The 14,906-nt window shown below is 36.9% G+C and overlaps 1 protein-coding gene across 8 annotated transcripts in view; it reads left to right on the top strand.

The window, feature by feature from the left end:
• Positions 1 to 14,906, top strand: part of CadN (Cadherin-N) — a 478,164-nt gene that overhangs the window by 362,050 nt on the left and 101,208 nt on the right. For all 8 annotated transcript variants that reach the window (XM_065224397.1, XM_065224398.1, XM_065224396.1 and 5 more), the window contains one exon: positions 3,435 to 3,550. In XM_065224397.1, coding sequence (XP_065080469.1) covers positions 3,435 to 3,550 — 116 coding nt within the window. The remainder of the gene's footprint in view (positions 1 to 3,434; positions 3,551 to 14,906) is intronic.

Raw genomic sequence — 14,906 nt, 5'->3', positions numbered from 1 at the left:
GGATCGCGTGTTCTTTGATATTGTCTCCTACGGACATTTTTAAGACGGATCAAGAGCTGAAGATCATCGTCTATTATAATTGAATCGAATTTAACCTCGCATTTTGGTACTGAGGCAGCTCTTGCTTCAACTATAGAAGTAGTCAGAGATTCAAGAGCATAATTAATTTCATCTTTGGTTTGCAAAGGAATGTTTGGATCGAAGTTATATTCCATAAATGTTCGATACTGCTCCCAATCAGCTCTATGGTAATTGAAAGTAGAGCTGTTGGGATTACAAATTATTTCTTGGGATATTTCAAAAGTTACTGGAAGGTGATCAGAACCGAAGTCAGCATGGGTAACCAATTGGCTACAAAGTTGACATGAATCAGTTAAGACCAAATCAATAGTGGAGGGATTTCTTGCAGAAGAAAAGCATGTTGGGCTGTTTGGATATTGAATAGTGTAATAACCTGCAGAACAATCATCAAACAGAATATTACCATTGGAATTGCTTTGAGCATTATTCCATGAGCGGTGTTTTGCATTAAAATCACCAATAATGAAGAATTTAGACCTATGACGGGTAAGTTTCTGTAGGTCACCCTTGAGAAAATTCTTTTGCTGGCCTACGCATTGGAATGGCAAATAGGCAGCTATAAACGTAAGTTGTCCAATTTTTGTTTCCCCCAAAGTTTCAAAAACTTTGGTTTCAAATGAAGAAAGAATTTTATGTTTGATTCGTCTATGAATAATGATGGCAACGCCACCACAGGGTCCATCAAGACGATCATTTCTATAAATCAAGTAATTTGCGTCCTTCTTAACCTTATGGGCAGGTTTAAGGAACGTTTCAGTTATAACGGCAATATGCACGTTATGAACTCTCAAAAAGTTAAATAGCTCGTCTTCATTATCTTTAAGAGATCGAGCATTCCAATTTACAATATTTAATGCTTTAAAATCCATTACTGAATTTTAAAGTCATGACAATATTATTTGCAAATTTTACTCCAGTTTGAATAGCATCAAACATGGAGTTAGATTTAAGCATATCAGAAATCATGTCAATTAATGAATTCTGTAAAAATTCCATTTTGGGGGCAGTAATGCTTCCTAAGTCAAAATTGTCAAAATTTCCGTTAGAACGTTGGTTAGTATTTTGATTTCTACCCGCTGCAATAGCAGCATAGGTAGGGGAGGAGGGGAGTACGTACAGATGAAACATTTGAAGCAGGGGAGATATTTGTACCTACGGGTACGAATGTAGAATTTGTTCTTCGCTGACCGTTGTTAACAGCAGAGGAATTTGTACCTGGTCGGAAACGTGGAGCGTTTCCTACCTGACGGTTAGAACGAGATTGTAGGATCGCTTTGCGAGTCTTACATTCCCAAAAATTGGACTTGTGGTTTTCACCACAATTTGAACATTTAAATTTCTTAGGATCTTCCTTCACAGGACAGTCGTCCTTTGCGTGAGAGGAATCACCACAATTCATGCATTTAGCTGGCATGTAGCAATTTTTAGTTCCGTGACCCCATCCCTGGCACTTACGGCACTGAGTGAGGTTTTGGAAATTTCCTCCAGTCTTCCTGAAGTGTTCCCACTTCACTCGGACATGGAGCATAAGGCTAGCTTTTTCTAAGGCCTTAAGGTTGTTTAGTTCACTAGACTTGAAGTGAACTAAATAAAACTCATTAGAAATCCCGTTGCGCGAATCGCCAGGACGGGATTTCATTTTCATTTTGATTACTTGGAGTGGCACAACTCCAAGTAATTTTGCCAGTTCATCTTTGATCTGATCCAGGGATTCACCACTGGGCAGTCCTTTCATGACAACCTTGAACACACGTTCAGTTTTGGTGTCGTAAGTAAAAAAATTGTGCTTCTTCTCAGTAAGATACTTGAGAAGACATTTAAATCCGTCCAAGGTTTCAGCCAATACACGGCATTCACCCCGACGTCCAATTTGTAGTGAAAACTTAACTTTCACGAAATTCAAAAGTTCCATGCGAAGAGCATGGAAATCGGTAGTGGTTATCACAATAGGGGGAATCTTTTCCTTCTTGGCATTAAGCCGGGAAAGTTTACTAGAATTTTTCTTGGATGATGGATCATTCTCATCATCCGTGAGCAAATCAAATTGATTACTCAAATTAATTTCATCAGAAGGGGGGTCAGTTTGCCCCTTTCTTTTGCGTTTAGGCGCCATGGCGGCAGTAAATTTTTATCCAAATCGACTTCCAAGCAGATTACTATAAGAATCTGAAGGATCGAAGAGGAATTTTCCAAATCGATATCCAAGAAGGATTACCTCGGGTAGGGTCCAAACAAGGATCGAAGAGGAATAAGAGTTGAACAAGGTAGAAAATTTTTACAGGTTGAGCACTGAAAAGTGCTGTTTAAATTTGTTGTAGCTTTAGGTAGTAGTAACACTTCCTTCAGCAAAAAGCAAATAGATCCGCACGGCAAGAGAGCACGATGCGGACTGATCTCTTACTTAATGTCTTTAGAAAGAATGTAGGCTATAACTGTAAGGCTTTGTTAGATGGTTCAGAGAACTCGATATTTTTCCTTTGAAACTCTTAGATGTCCTAGTCTAAGTTGGTTCTTCTAAAACCAATTTTAAGTTTCTTAATGACCTACACAGCAAAAACTTCGTAAATTTACATTCGACACATTAATGTATTTGCTGTCCTTAGTTGAAAAGTGTGGATGTAAAAAGTTCAATTGATTTTTATTTGATTTTCAATTAACAACGCTATAAATTTACATCAAAGTGTAAATTTCAGCTTTACTTCATTGAATTTCAGAATGTTTAACGTCTCATTTTATATTTTAAAACCTGCTCCAGTTGATAGTTGAAATTTACAAAATATTTGTATCTGCGTAATGCTGTTCGACCTGATACCTAGTATCTCGCTTTCCGCCTGCTGTTTGTTCAAATTCGAAAAATGATCGTATTTGTATTTGTCGTGAAAATCGCAGAACAAACTTTGTACATTATATTTTCTTTCAATTCTGTTTACAAAATCTAAAATACATTCCAAACATACAATTTATCGACCGGAAGCATGCTTTTGAGTCAAAATGAGGATTGAAATTTTAATCAAACTAGTATTAATAATCCAATTGTAACGATTTAAATGAACAACTTTTTCGAAAGACATAAATATAATGTAAATCCCCAAATCTGTCTTCCATGAATTATGACCGACAGTATATTTTTATTTACAAAGCAATGTAATAAAATAAATATCCTCAAATTATTTAATGTAACATATGGACTAAAGTTTCGTTGAATCTATGATCAGCCCTGTGATCCAGCGATAGTATTTTTCCCTGCATCATCTCACCAATCCACCATATCTATACACGCCTGTTCCTACTAATCCCAATCGATTCATATTTTCTCTAAATATCTTCTTCTTTCTTTCTTTCTTTGTAATCAGCCTCGCGTATTCGATATGAGATCACGAGCGGTAACATAGGCGGTGCCTTCGCAGTGAAGAATATGACGGGTGCCATCTACGTCGCTGGTGCCCTGGATTACGAGACGAGAAAACGAGTAAGTAGCCAAGTCACCATCGTCTCCATCTGCATCCCCGATGGGTGATGCGAGAGACAAACGAGCCTTCTTCGTTGGAAAAAGGAGAAAACGTGGCCGTCATCCGTGTTGACGCGATACGGGTGATCCGAGTAAGGGGATGATGGTTGTTTGTGTGTGTTTGAGTATGTTTGCGTGCGTATGTTCCATCAGTGTCCTTGCTACACGTGGGAAAAAAGACGAGGGATAATTGTATCTGGAATTCATGCGATTACACTTGAGCCGATAACAAGTTGATGGCAATTTAAAGTAACGATTTGACAGCGACAAACAAACAAGCAATAAACGTTGGGCGAGGAGGAAGGCAAGAGCGAGGTTGGGGATTTTGTTATCTCCTGTCTTGAGCTGGAGATTTCCGTTCGATCGTGCATTGGTAGGCATGAAGAAGGTTCTTTGTTTTTGAAATTGGAAGGGAAATGGTTTGACGTAATTACGGGGCTTATTTATTAAGAATGGATGATTTGGTAGGATTCCACTTCAGATCTATTTTGATTCTGCGTGATTGTCTTTATTATGAAACCATTATAAGATTCCGGGAATTCTTAATTTGCTGGGTTTTTTTTTACTAAGCAATTAGATACACCAACATCTGGAATTTAATTTTCCATTCAAATAAAAAAAAAACTCCCATCAGTATGCATGGAAAACTTTATGCTGCCATTTCTTTTATTCCCACTAATGAATTTTAAATCCCACCATAATGCAGTTCCAGATACAATTATTCTGCTGTTGATTACCTCGGGAAAGCGGTAGGTGCCCACTACTGAGCGGAACATAACAAAAATCGAGCGTGGACACATACAAAAAAAACCAACATCAAAAGGGCCCAAATTACGAGCAGAGGACACTGGCGAGAGTCCTTCGCCGAAAGCAATTCCACCCTGCACACACAAACACCCATCATCCAAAAAAAAAATCAGGAAAAAAGTTTACGTATAATTTATTATCACAACAAACAAGACAATTTTTATTATTTTACGACCGTTTTTAGTACCAACCAGCGGCTCCTCCGCGGCCAAACGTGAACACATTCGGTTGTGTGTATGAGTGTGGTTATTTTTATGCTCTGTGTCTCAAAACCCCTGCGGGTGAAAATCCCCCACCTCTGTTTTCGATTTCGGATTTTTGTTTTTACTCGTATGTTTATTTATATGTATGCGGTGTCATCCTTGGGAACTAAAGCATAAATTCATGTTCAAGCACCCGGGGAAAGTTCGTGCTCGTGAAAGTTTTCCCAGTTCCATTCCGCTTTATGGGATGACCGCGAGGACAAGTCGTTGTCGAGTTGGGTGTTTATCGCCTTGGGCACAGAAACTGCAGCCAGCAATCAGCCAAGTACACGCATGTTTTTCACGCAGACGTGCGTTCGATTTGATATTTTTATTTTAAATTAATGTCGGTTTCTGTTTTATCGCCATCAACTTGCTGCGTTCACACTAAAAGCCCGGTCGTACTCCGACGTTGTTTTGGCTCGCACGTTGTGTTCCTCTCGAAACGCTTGTTTCCGCAGTACGATCAAACGAGTTTCCTTTGATTCTTTTTTTTTTCTATTTTTCAGAAATCAGTTGTTATGTTCGTTTCCGTTTCCAGCTGTCTGTTTTTGAGGTTATTTGTGTTAAATAAAAAAAAATATACTCATTAAAGATTTATGCGTTCGCCCATCCATGCCAGCAATAATAATCGGTGGTATCGCTCCCTGGGTTGTGGCCAAAACTGTCATACCTAGATATATTTATGTCTGTCACTATGCGGCAATTTCACCGATAGGCGAACAGATCTGGCAGAGTTTTCATACATTTATTTCATCGATCTGTCAAACTTTTGTCGCTGCCTGCGGTCGCCATTGACTGCCTGTTGGGTTGACTGTGGTTTGGAGGATGTCCACTGAGATACTGCTGGCAGTGAGAGAACCGAAACCGAAACCGAGGGTATGATTTATTGCAATGACTGATGTGGCGGCGGTGGCCAAGGCCAGTGGGAAATGTTACAAGTGAAGTATTGTATAGGTGGATGGGTTTTGAGGCTGAGGGCTGCCGCCAGTAGAACGCAGAAACTAGTGGGAAGTTTTCTAAGTAATTGGCAAGCGTGACTGTGAAAAACTGCGCAAATGCGGTGCCTAGGGAGTAATGGCACAATTGATTTAAAACCTTGTTTATGTTGGAACTATTATGGATCTTTGAATTCTCCCCGGGCAAGAAGGTTTCAAACAAAGGAATCATGACGCTACTGAAATTCCAGAATTGATACATATTTCCACAGATACAAAATGTAGAAAACACTTCATTAACACTCCGAACACGATGCCTCCGGGTAAATGTGTAACGGAATACTTGCAATGTTTGATGTTTCAAACATTGCCAATTTACCGTTACACATTTTACCGGAGGCATCGTGTTCGGAGTGTTTAGGTTCAATTTGCATTTAGTAGTATGCATTTTCGAAAAATTCAAATTGCACCTGTCAATGTACTCAGTAGTTAACATGATTATCAACAATTGACTCTCAGCTGGTGCCGATATGCATCACGCGATTGTCTGCATATTCGATAGCAGGTATTGTTTGGTAAGCTTTGCTCGTCATCTGCAGTTTGCTCGGTTGATCCAATTATTGTCTACCTTGTAACTTTTCGCGATGAGGGTAGAGTGAAGTGAAGACCACGATTTGCGTCCATTTCGCCAATGGAAGCGCTTTGCCTCCCTTTAGCGTGATTGTCATATTTGTGAAACCTTCTTCTTCTTCTTGTTTGCATTTCAAGCTTTTTGCTTAGCGCATATTAGCTTATTGCGTGCTCTCAACTTAGTGTTCTAAATGCACTTCCACAGTTATTAATTGAGAGCTTTCGATGCCAATACCAATGCATGAATTTGTATATTGTGTGGCAAGCACAATGATACTCTATATGCCCAGGGAAGTCGAGAAAATTTCCAACCCGAAAGATTCCCTGGACTGGATCGGGAATCGAACCCGCCGCCTCCGGCTTGGTAATATCGTGCCTTTACTGACTAGGCTATGAGGCTGTGAAACCACTGGAAGAGAATCTAGTTCTGATGGAAGAAATTGGATATTTGATAGCAGGTGCTTTTCGTTTTGAACTTCTCGACTATAGATTTAAGATTTTTTCTTTATTATTTAAAAAAAGTAAAGTAGGAGAAATGTATGTAATGTCGGCCTAAGTGTCCCTAATTTGGGCCCATACATAAATTCAGCAATCAAATAAATTTTCAATAACAACCAAAAATATCCATTAGTACCGTCCCAATGACGCGTTCATCTAGATAAAATTGATCAATAGCAGATTTTTAGCGATGGGCCCAATGTTAGTTCCATAGGCCAACATTAGAGCCATTTCTCCTATATTTATTGATAAAAAAAAGTCATTATAAAATCACGTAAGTTTTACACGGACGAAACTACCTTCAATCATATTTTTGGAATAAGATATCCTGTATTTTTGACATATCAAGACCAGATTAGAATTATGTTGAGTAAACTGCTATACAACCAAAACCAGTTACATAAAGGTTATATAAACTGTTGTAGAACATGTGTATTGCTTGGGTGGTCGTCATGTAAGAATGCGAAATCAGTTCTTCTCCCTATCACGAGATGAAATTCCCGAGCAAAGCTGGACAACAAATTGAAATTAAAATTTGCTGTTATGATGTAGGGTTACGGTATGTAATGTGGGTCTAGTCCTTTCATTCGGCCTATCACGCAAATAAATAATTAATTAAGGAATATTACACAAAAAAATAAGGAAAATATTGATCACTGATGATTGATAAATGTGTACCACACACAAATCAATTTATATCACAACATTTCAATACATTTTCAGCTCTCGTAAGTAATAAAACTGGTTGAGAATATCACTCTGTTCGGAGTTTTTAGCCGCCATGACTTCTAAGGTTAAGATGGGAAGGTTGCACTGACGATCATCAAATGGCCTGATTATGGCATTTATTGAATGGAATTACCTGATAATACACACTAGACGTAAAACTCACAGTTACTGTTTGAATATTTTATGTTTATTTTAATTGTTTAACAACGTTTTCACAAGTAAATCATGGACCCAACTTTAGGGACACATTTCTTTTCTATGTTCCTAACTTTGGCCCATGAAATTCATTTGACAGCATATAGCAATAAGAGTAACGTCAACAATGTGGTTTGCATTTGGATGATAAGGAACGAACAGGAAGGGAGATTTTTTCTGCCAAATCTGTATAATGAACATCACAATGTTTTGATTTAGATATTCTGCGGTCGAAAGACGATAAGCGAAATTTTTAATTTTTAATTTTTAACTTGAGTGATTTAATGTAGTTTTCGTAAAATTTTCTCTAAGAAATGTTTTGAGGAATGAAGAGTATTAAGTTAACAGTGATAGTGATAAAAAAAAATACATAAGAAAACGTTACCAAGAGCGTTTTTTTTGAGAATCAAACAGGATAGGACGAAGTTGCATCCATAAATAGACCCAATTTGGGGACAATAGACCGATATTACATACATTTCCCTGGTGAGTTTTTGTCTTAAAAAAAGTAAGTTTTTAAACTTTTTGCGGTTCCTGATAGCAAACGACATGATAAGCATATCTAAGCATACCATTTAGCAGTAGAATATCGTTTGCAGGTAAATTAATTGATGAGTTATGATTAAAAACGTAATCTATGGCTGCATATTAGACCGAGGTTAGGGACGTATACCCTATTTTTTTTTTTTACTTCGATTGATCTAGTTTTCTATGGATTAACGTTTAACACAGTAAAAAGAAAGCAAAATTTATCACTGTTGAATCAAACGAAAAACTAATCATGCTTTCATCAAAATCAATTTGATTACTGATTTTATAATATTAAATAATATTAATTAATATTAAGTAATATTAAATAATATTAAATAACATTAATAATATTAAACTGAATGCGGGCCTGGCGTTAATGGAAAATTGAGTTCGAATCTCATCTCGGACAAGTCACGATTGACCAAAAATATGTAAGTTGATCGACAAATTAAATTGAATTAAATTTTCAACAAGATGATAACAGCAAAACATGAAAATAAGTTACTTTCATTTAAAAAAAAAACTATTGACTGCATAATGAAAGCACAATATGAGACTTTGATATCCATTTGCTTTGATTTTGTTAACCAACTTTGCTCGGGCTGGATACCATGAGCTTTCGAGCCATGTTTCGATGATCATGCATTCGTGAGATTAATTCCCATATGGTGTTTATCATAATATTTTTAGCTTATTTAGATGAATTTAGAATCTACATTTCAGTGCCAACATTTCAAAGGGGCGTAATTGCATTTTTAAACAATGACTTTAGCCGTCGTTTCCTCGCGCTTTTATTTTATTTCACACTCATGAAAATTAATAACACTAGCAGGTAGATTAATGTTTCCTCTACCAGCTAGCATTGTTGATTTACAGGGGTGAGCTTTTATTGAGCTTGAGCTTGAGCTTGAGCTTGATTGACCGCCCACGGTTGCTACTTTGTTATTGTCAGATCAGCTGTAATTACACAGAGAACCAATAGACGATGCTTGGGACTAGCAATCATCATCAATGTGTAAAAACTGGTGATCTTAAATTAGGCAATACCAGCGCCGGCCGCGCCCGAACACAGGTCAAAAAAGGAATGGGAAGGATTGTGTTGACATGACACTCGCTTTGATGGAAGCCGAGAACACCTCTGCACTTCCACGAGAAATCACTGGGATGTTGGATAAGAGGGTTGGGTTTGCAGCAGGGTTCGTTTTGGTAAACGATAAGCTGAATTGATGTCCTAACGATCATATAACGCGAAGGAGCTTGGGACTAAACTCACGGTCTTCTGCTCAGTAAGCAAAAACGCTTGCCACAAGGCAGACGAGCACCTTTTTAATCACCGAGTTGCTGTTATTACCATGCAGTCATATTAACAAATAAAACGATTGATCTTGAATGTGGATAGGCCTGAGATTAGACTCATGATGTTCTGCTCAGTAAGCAAAAACGGTTGCTCTAAGGCCACCGAGCCCTTCATATCACATAATACCGTTGCTCAAATTGTTGTATCCATTCAAACCCGGAACCAACGACAACAACGAGTTTCGCAAAATACACGATACACAAACGATTTTACCATAAATCTCTTTGATATGTAAGGACCTGGGACCGCGTTTTTCTGTTCAGTAAGCAGGCCACTGTAACCGACGATCTTTCAAATCCAAAAACTAACAACTACGAAAAAGTATTTAGGCCTTCATTAAGTTCCACTTTCACGCGACGTTCAATGACAGGGTCCTATCCAGGATTACATCTGAAAAATCCAAATCTGGCCAACGCCCACCCTAAACCTAAACCTGTTCTAATCCACCTGAAATGACTAACGAATGGAAGACTTTGACTACCCAGCCATGCAATAGTCTCATTCCGTGCCTTATGGCAACTTGATGATTCTATTGCGCTCATCTTCTGGCACCACCCAGGGGAGACTTGGTCCAGTACCCAATGCTTAACTTATCTCCATTCCACTCAGCTACTCGCAATTTCTTGTGATATAGTGGGCGGAATATTATTATTTGAGACAATTCAATGCAGACGTCTTTCCCAATTTGGCAGATCGACAGGTAATCGGTGAGTTACCACGATAGTTGCTATTCAACAACTCGACAACGTCCCATCGTCAACGCCTGCTATGAGAATTTCCCATTGCAGATGCCAACGAAATGACGTCATCGAGCTATCGATCAACTATCCTGGTTATCGCCTGTTACCTTTTAGAGGGGTGAGCTTTTATTTGCGAGAAATCGGCAGCTAAAGCCATTGTTTACAAAAGCAATTACGCCCCTTTGAAATGTTGGCACTGATTTTTGTATACGTCGATGACATCGTTCTAGTCACCATCAGCGATATTATTTTTTTTTTTAATTCTAGCCTTTTTGTTTTACATTTCATCAAAAAATAATGTAATCATGACTTTTAGAACTAGTTATAGCCTACATTTTTTCGCAAGAAAACAGGTTGCTATATTCAGGCGTTTACGAGTTGCATGGAATGTTTGTATTAATTTTAAATATTTTTAAGGCTTACTCTAATTTCCGTCCTACTAAGCACAACTTGTGCTTTACCTCTCTTTTTTGAACGGGTTTGAACAAAAAATTTAATATTTCTGCCAAAGATGACTTCTAAATTTATTCACCTTTCCATACGTACTGTTGGATTTGATAAAGAGTCAAAAGTTGTTGAGATATTGTTTAAAACTAATACTGCTTCTTGATTCTAGATTCGTTCTACGAGTTTCAATTCCGTCCTAACGCTTTGAAACGCCATTAGCTAGAAGTGCTTCTTTTATTTTGAGAACGATGAGCGTAAATATTCATACAATGCGCTCTAATAGGACTTATGTTGTAGCTAATGAACTAACGCATCGGAACAAACCTATTATTGATTTGTGCACTGATTATTGATCTTTACTGATCGATAGAACGGAAATGGGCGATTACGACGAACTAGCGCTCTACCCTACTCCATTTGAAAAAAGTAATTCTCGCAGTTTTAGTCTCAAATATTGTGTGTGACCTTTTAAAAACCATATCAAGAATAAAATTATCTGTTCAACTTCCTGAGATATTAACATTTGAAGACGGCATGTTTTTTGGTTAAAATTACTCATTACTTTTTAGTGATAAGTTATACCCAAACACTTTGTTCAGAAAACATGTGCGTCAAAACTTTCCCTTCAACTATTCGGCAGACCACTTTTTCAAAACATTTCAATCAAAAAAGTTAGAATTAAAAAATCTTTTTAGGACCACCCTAGTTTTAAGCAGAAAAATAGTTTTAGCATTAAGTGCTAAGAAAATTATGTCTTCAGCGAAGTTGCTTTACATACTTTGTCCACAACATTGCTGATGAATTTATCCACCTATAACTTAAATAAAAAAAAAAGATTTCTGATTTATTTTAAAATGAGAACCACCCTAATCATCAGATTTACAAAAAGAAGGCCCACTTAATTATATACAACTTTTACAAAGACATTAACCCCCCTAAAATGAAAAAAAAACGAAGTAAACAACTAAATCCCTCTAAATTGCCGTTTCGGACCACAGTGCCCTGGATTCTGAATTGAACCAAATATAATCACATTATTCAAAAATGATTCAACAGGTCCGCATAGTTCAGACTCTTATTCTTAAAAGCGGATTTTAGCATTTAAATCTGAATTTTTATCGTAAGGAGGTAAAATCTCTCTACCTGTGTGTAAATTTATGTTTTTGGCCAGCTGAGCTAATTTCGGAAAGAGTATATTTTAAGTTGAACTCTAAGATTCTCCAAATTTAGAGCTCGTCTCATAGAACTTCTTTTGCTGGTATAATTTGATACAAAATCGGAATCTCTAGATTTTAGTCACATTTTCACGAATGTAACTCGAATATGGGTTGCACGACTCTCTGGCTGGAGCTGATGGTTAATGTAATTTGGTAGAAGCGTTTATCGCTTAAGGCCGCTGGCAGAGTGAAAGCTGGTGACTGAGTGGACAAAAGATTGTATTAATAATTGTTATTCACTCTTTAACTCTGTCGGAGACTAACCCTTCTCGTTGCAAGATTCCTTCCCTGTACTGACGTTGGTTCCTAGCTCCAACCCGCCTGGTTGCAAATAACGGTGGGAGCTGTTGTTGTTGATGTTTTTGGTTTTTAATGGGATTTTAACCCTAAAGGTCATTCATCTCAGCAAAACGGTAGGAGCGATTTTGCAGTTGTTTTTTGCCTCTCCTAATTCTAGCGTTACTCTGAGCTCCGATCAACTCGCCAAAATGTATACCGTCGTTTGAGCATGCGCAGAGCGAGTTTGATTTTTTTCATGGGCTGGAAAGTGATGACCCTGCGAGAGAATATGGGTTCTTGCCTTCCACCCGCTCTTCTGATTGCTTCACGAAATATTCCCATTTTGTTCGTTAAATTTCATAATTATTTAACTATTTTCACTATTTGTACTATACACCAAAAAATTGCTGAATAATGTTTCCGTCGAATGACATATTGCATGACATAATTCCCATCAATGGTTTTGAGAAATATGTGATTGAAATCACCACCCATTTTCGTTACATGCCTTATTTTTTATTTCGTAATGTGACCCCCAGTCAGAGATGCCAGATTTTTTTTTCGGAAGTCTGCGAAAAATGTCTGTAAATTTCAAAAATGTCTGTAATCCGGTTGCATAAAATTAGCAAAAGTTTTGCGTGTGATGTTCATGAAATCGATGCAAAGTTTGAAATGTTAGTAAAAGTTATGTTCGAGCAAAAAACACCTGCATACATTTTCGCCGTATACGTTAAAAGCAATTAATAAAAAGCTGAATGAGGTTGACTTAAAGTTGAGATTAGTTCACTCATATTCTTGAAAACGTAGATAACTCATAGACTGAGTAAAACTTTCCGAGTTTTTACAGGAATTTGTTTTCTTATATGAGAATTATCTCGATGTACATATGAAATAAGAACACGGTAAAAAGTTTCCATTGGGAGTGCCCATAATATTTTTCCATTAACAAAACCAATGATATATATCTGAAATTCACATAACGTTCATGTGATAACATACGTTCTACATGATAAATCACTTAAAATTCATTTGACACATAAGGTTCATGTGATTTTGTGGTGATATATCCTATTATGATATCACATTAAAGTAATGTGAAATTCTAATGAATATTTTCCATTGGCTATGTGATTTATTCTTTGAGTGTATACTACTAGAATGAGTAAATTTTTCTTAGATTTTTGTCAAATTCGAAAAGATTTATGAGGCTTGGAAAATTTTAGTCAGTCTACAAGTTAACTACGTTTTCTAGAGTTTGAGTAATTTGAGTCGATATTATGTGCCATGTAGTGTGAAAATCCGTTAGTTACTGAGTATTCGTCCTTTCGCACGCCAGCAGCGGGGGAACGAAAACATCTTAGTGAGAGATTCATCTTTCCACCACCTATATATGGAGAAATCGACAATCAAAAGAGCAACTCAACTTAGTGCTCAAAATGTTTTGATGGATCAGGATAAGGGTTGCTAAAACGATTCACAAATAAAGGAATATCGAAAGAAAAATAATCAAGAAATGGAGAGTACTGTACAACGAAGCCAAGTACGATGAATTGGCGCTAAACAATAACACTGCTGTAACGATTTTACAAATACAGTTTTAAAATAAGATGTATCAAGCAACATATTCATTAAACTTTGGAAAATAATAACACACCTGGGGGACAAAAAATTGCCTTTCTTTTCCTTTCGTTTGTCTTTCTCGTACACCAAGGTATGAAATCACTTGAAAAACACAATTTCGTTCCAAGACCCGGAGAGACGTATGGCATATACCAATAGATTCATCTAAACGGGATCGGTAAATGTTTATGTATGTGTGTATACATGTATGTTTTTTTTTTAACTTTATTAGAGAGATTTTTAGCCGTTGGCTAGTTCATCTCTAATGTATGTACAGTAGACTGATGTAAAATTTGAAATTTTCGCTCCACACTATTCAAATGGTTTCAAATCGGGTCCTGATTAGCCTCCGAAAGTTTAAACTCATTTGATAAGAAACTGACTTGGCACAAACCATTTGAAGTTTATATGGGAATTACTATGGGAAAACAAAACTTTTTGTTCATTGTCTTCCAGCCTTTTTACATATGTACTGTTAAAAAATTCTATTGCTCTGATTATGGGAATTTTTATCAGCTACAACTTTGCAGAAAATAGTTTTTCAGCTAAACGTCAAATTAAATAGCTATTAATTGTTTAAGAGATTGATAATCTTATGGCAAGTTTAAGCAACTGTATTGTGGGCAACACTATATTCTGCAGTATGACATAGTAGCCATGATTTTTGTCCTCTATTCTATGCGCCATAAACACCAATGTTGCCTGCTGAACAGTTGATTGAGCATAATCATAAGACATCAGTGACTTGAATCATTTTTAATTTTTGTTCCTTAAATTTGATCGGAAAGTGGTCTTTTACAAAGTTGTAGCTGAGAAAATTTTCAACAAATTCAAGATTTTTAAAGTAGAGTGAACTGGTGAATTTTGAGATAGATATGAACCGAAATTATAGTTTCTCCATAGTAATTCCCATACAAACTTCAAATGGATTGTGCCAAGTCAGTTTCTCACTAAATGAGTTCCAACATTGGGAGGCTAATCAGGGCCCAATTTGGAACCGCTTCAGCACTGTGGAGCGAAAATTTCAAATTTTGCATCAGTCTAATGTACTTACTTTACTTACTTAACATAGTAAAGAGATATATTT

The sequence above is a fragment of the Ochlerotatus camptorhynchus genome, unplaced genomic scaffold, assembly GCF_037179485.1.
Source record: "Ochlerotatus camptorhynchus isolate MF236.1 unplaced genomic scaffold, CSIRO-AGI_Acam_v1.1 ptg000211l, whole genome shotgun sequence".
NCBI classification, from domain to species: Eukaryota; Metazoa; Arthropoda; class Insecta; order Diptera; family Culicidae; genus Ochlerotatus; species Ochlerotatus camptorhynchus.
The sequence above is the reverse complement of the archived record's forward strand: the minus strand, read 5'-3'. Positions and strand labels throughout refer to the sequence as shown.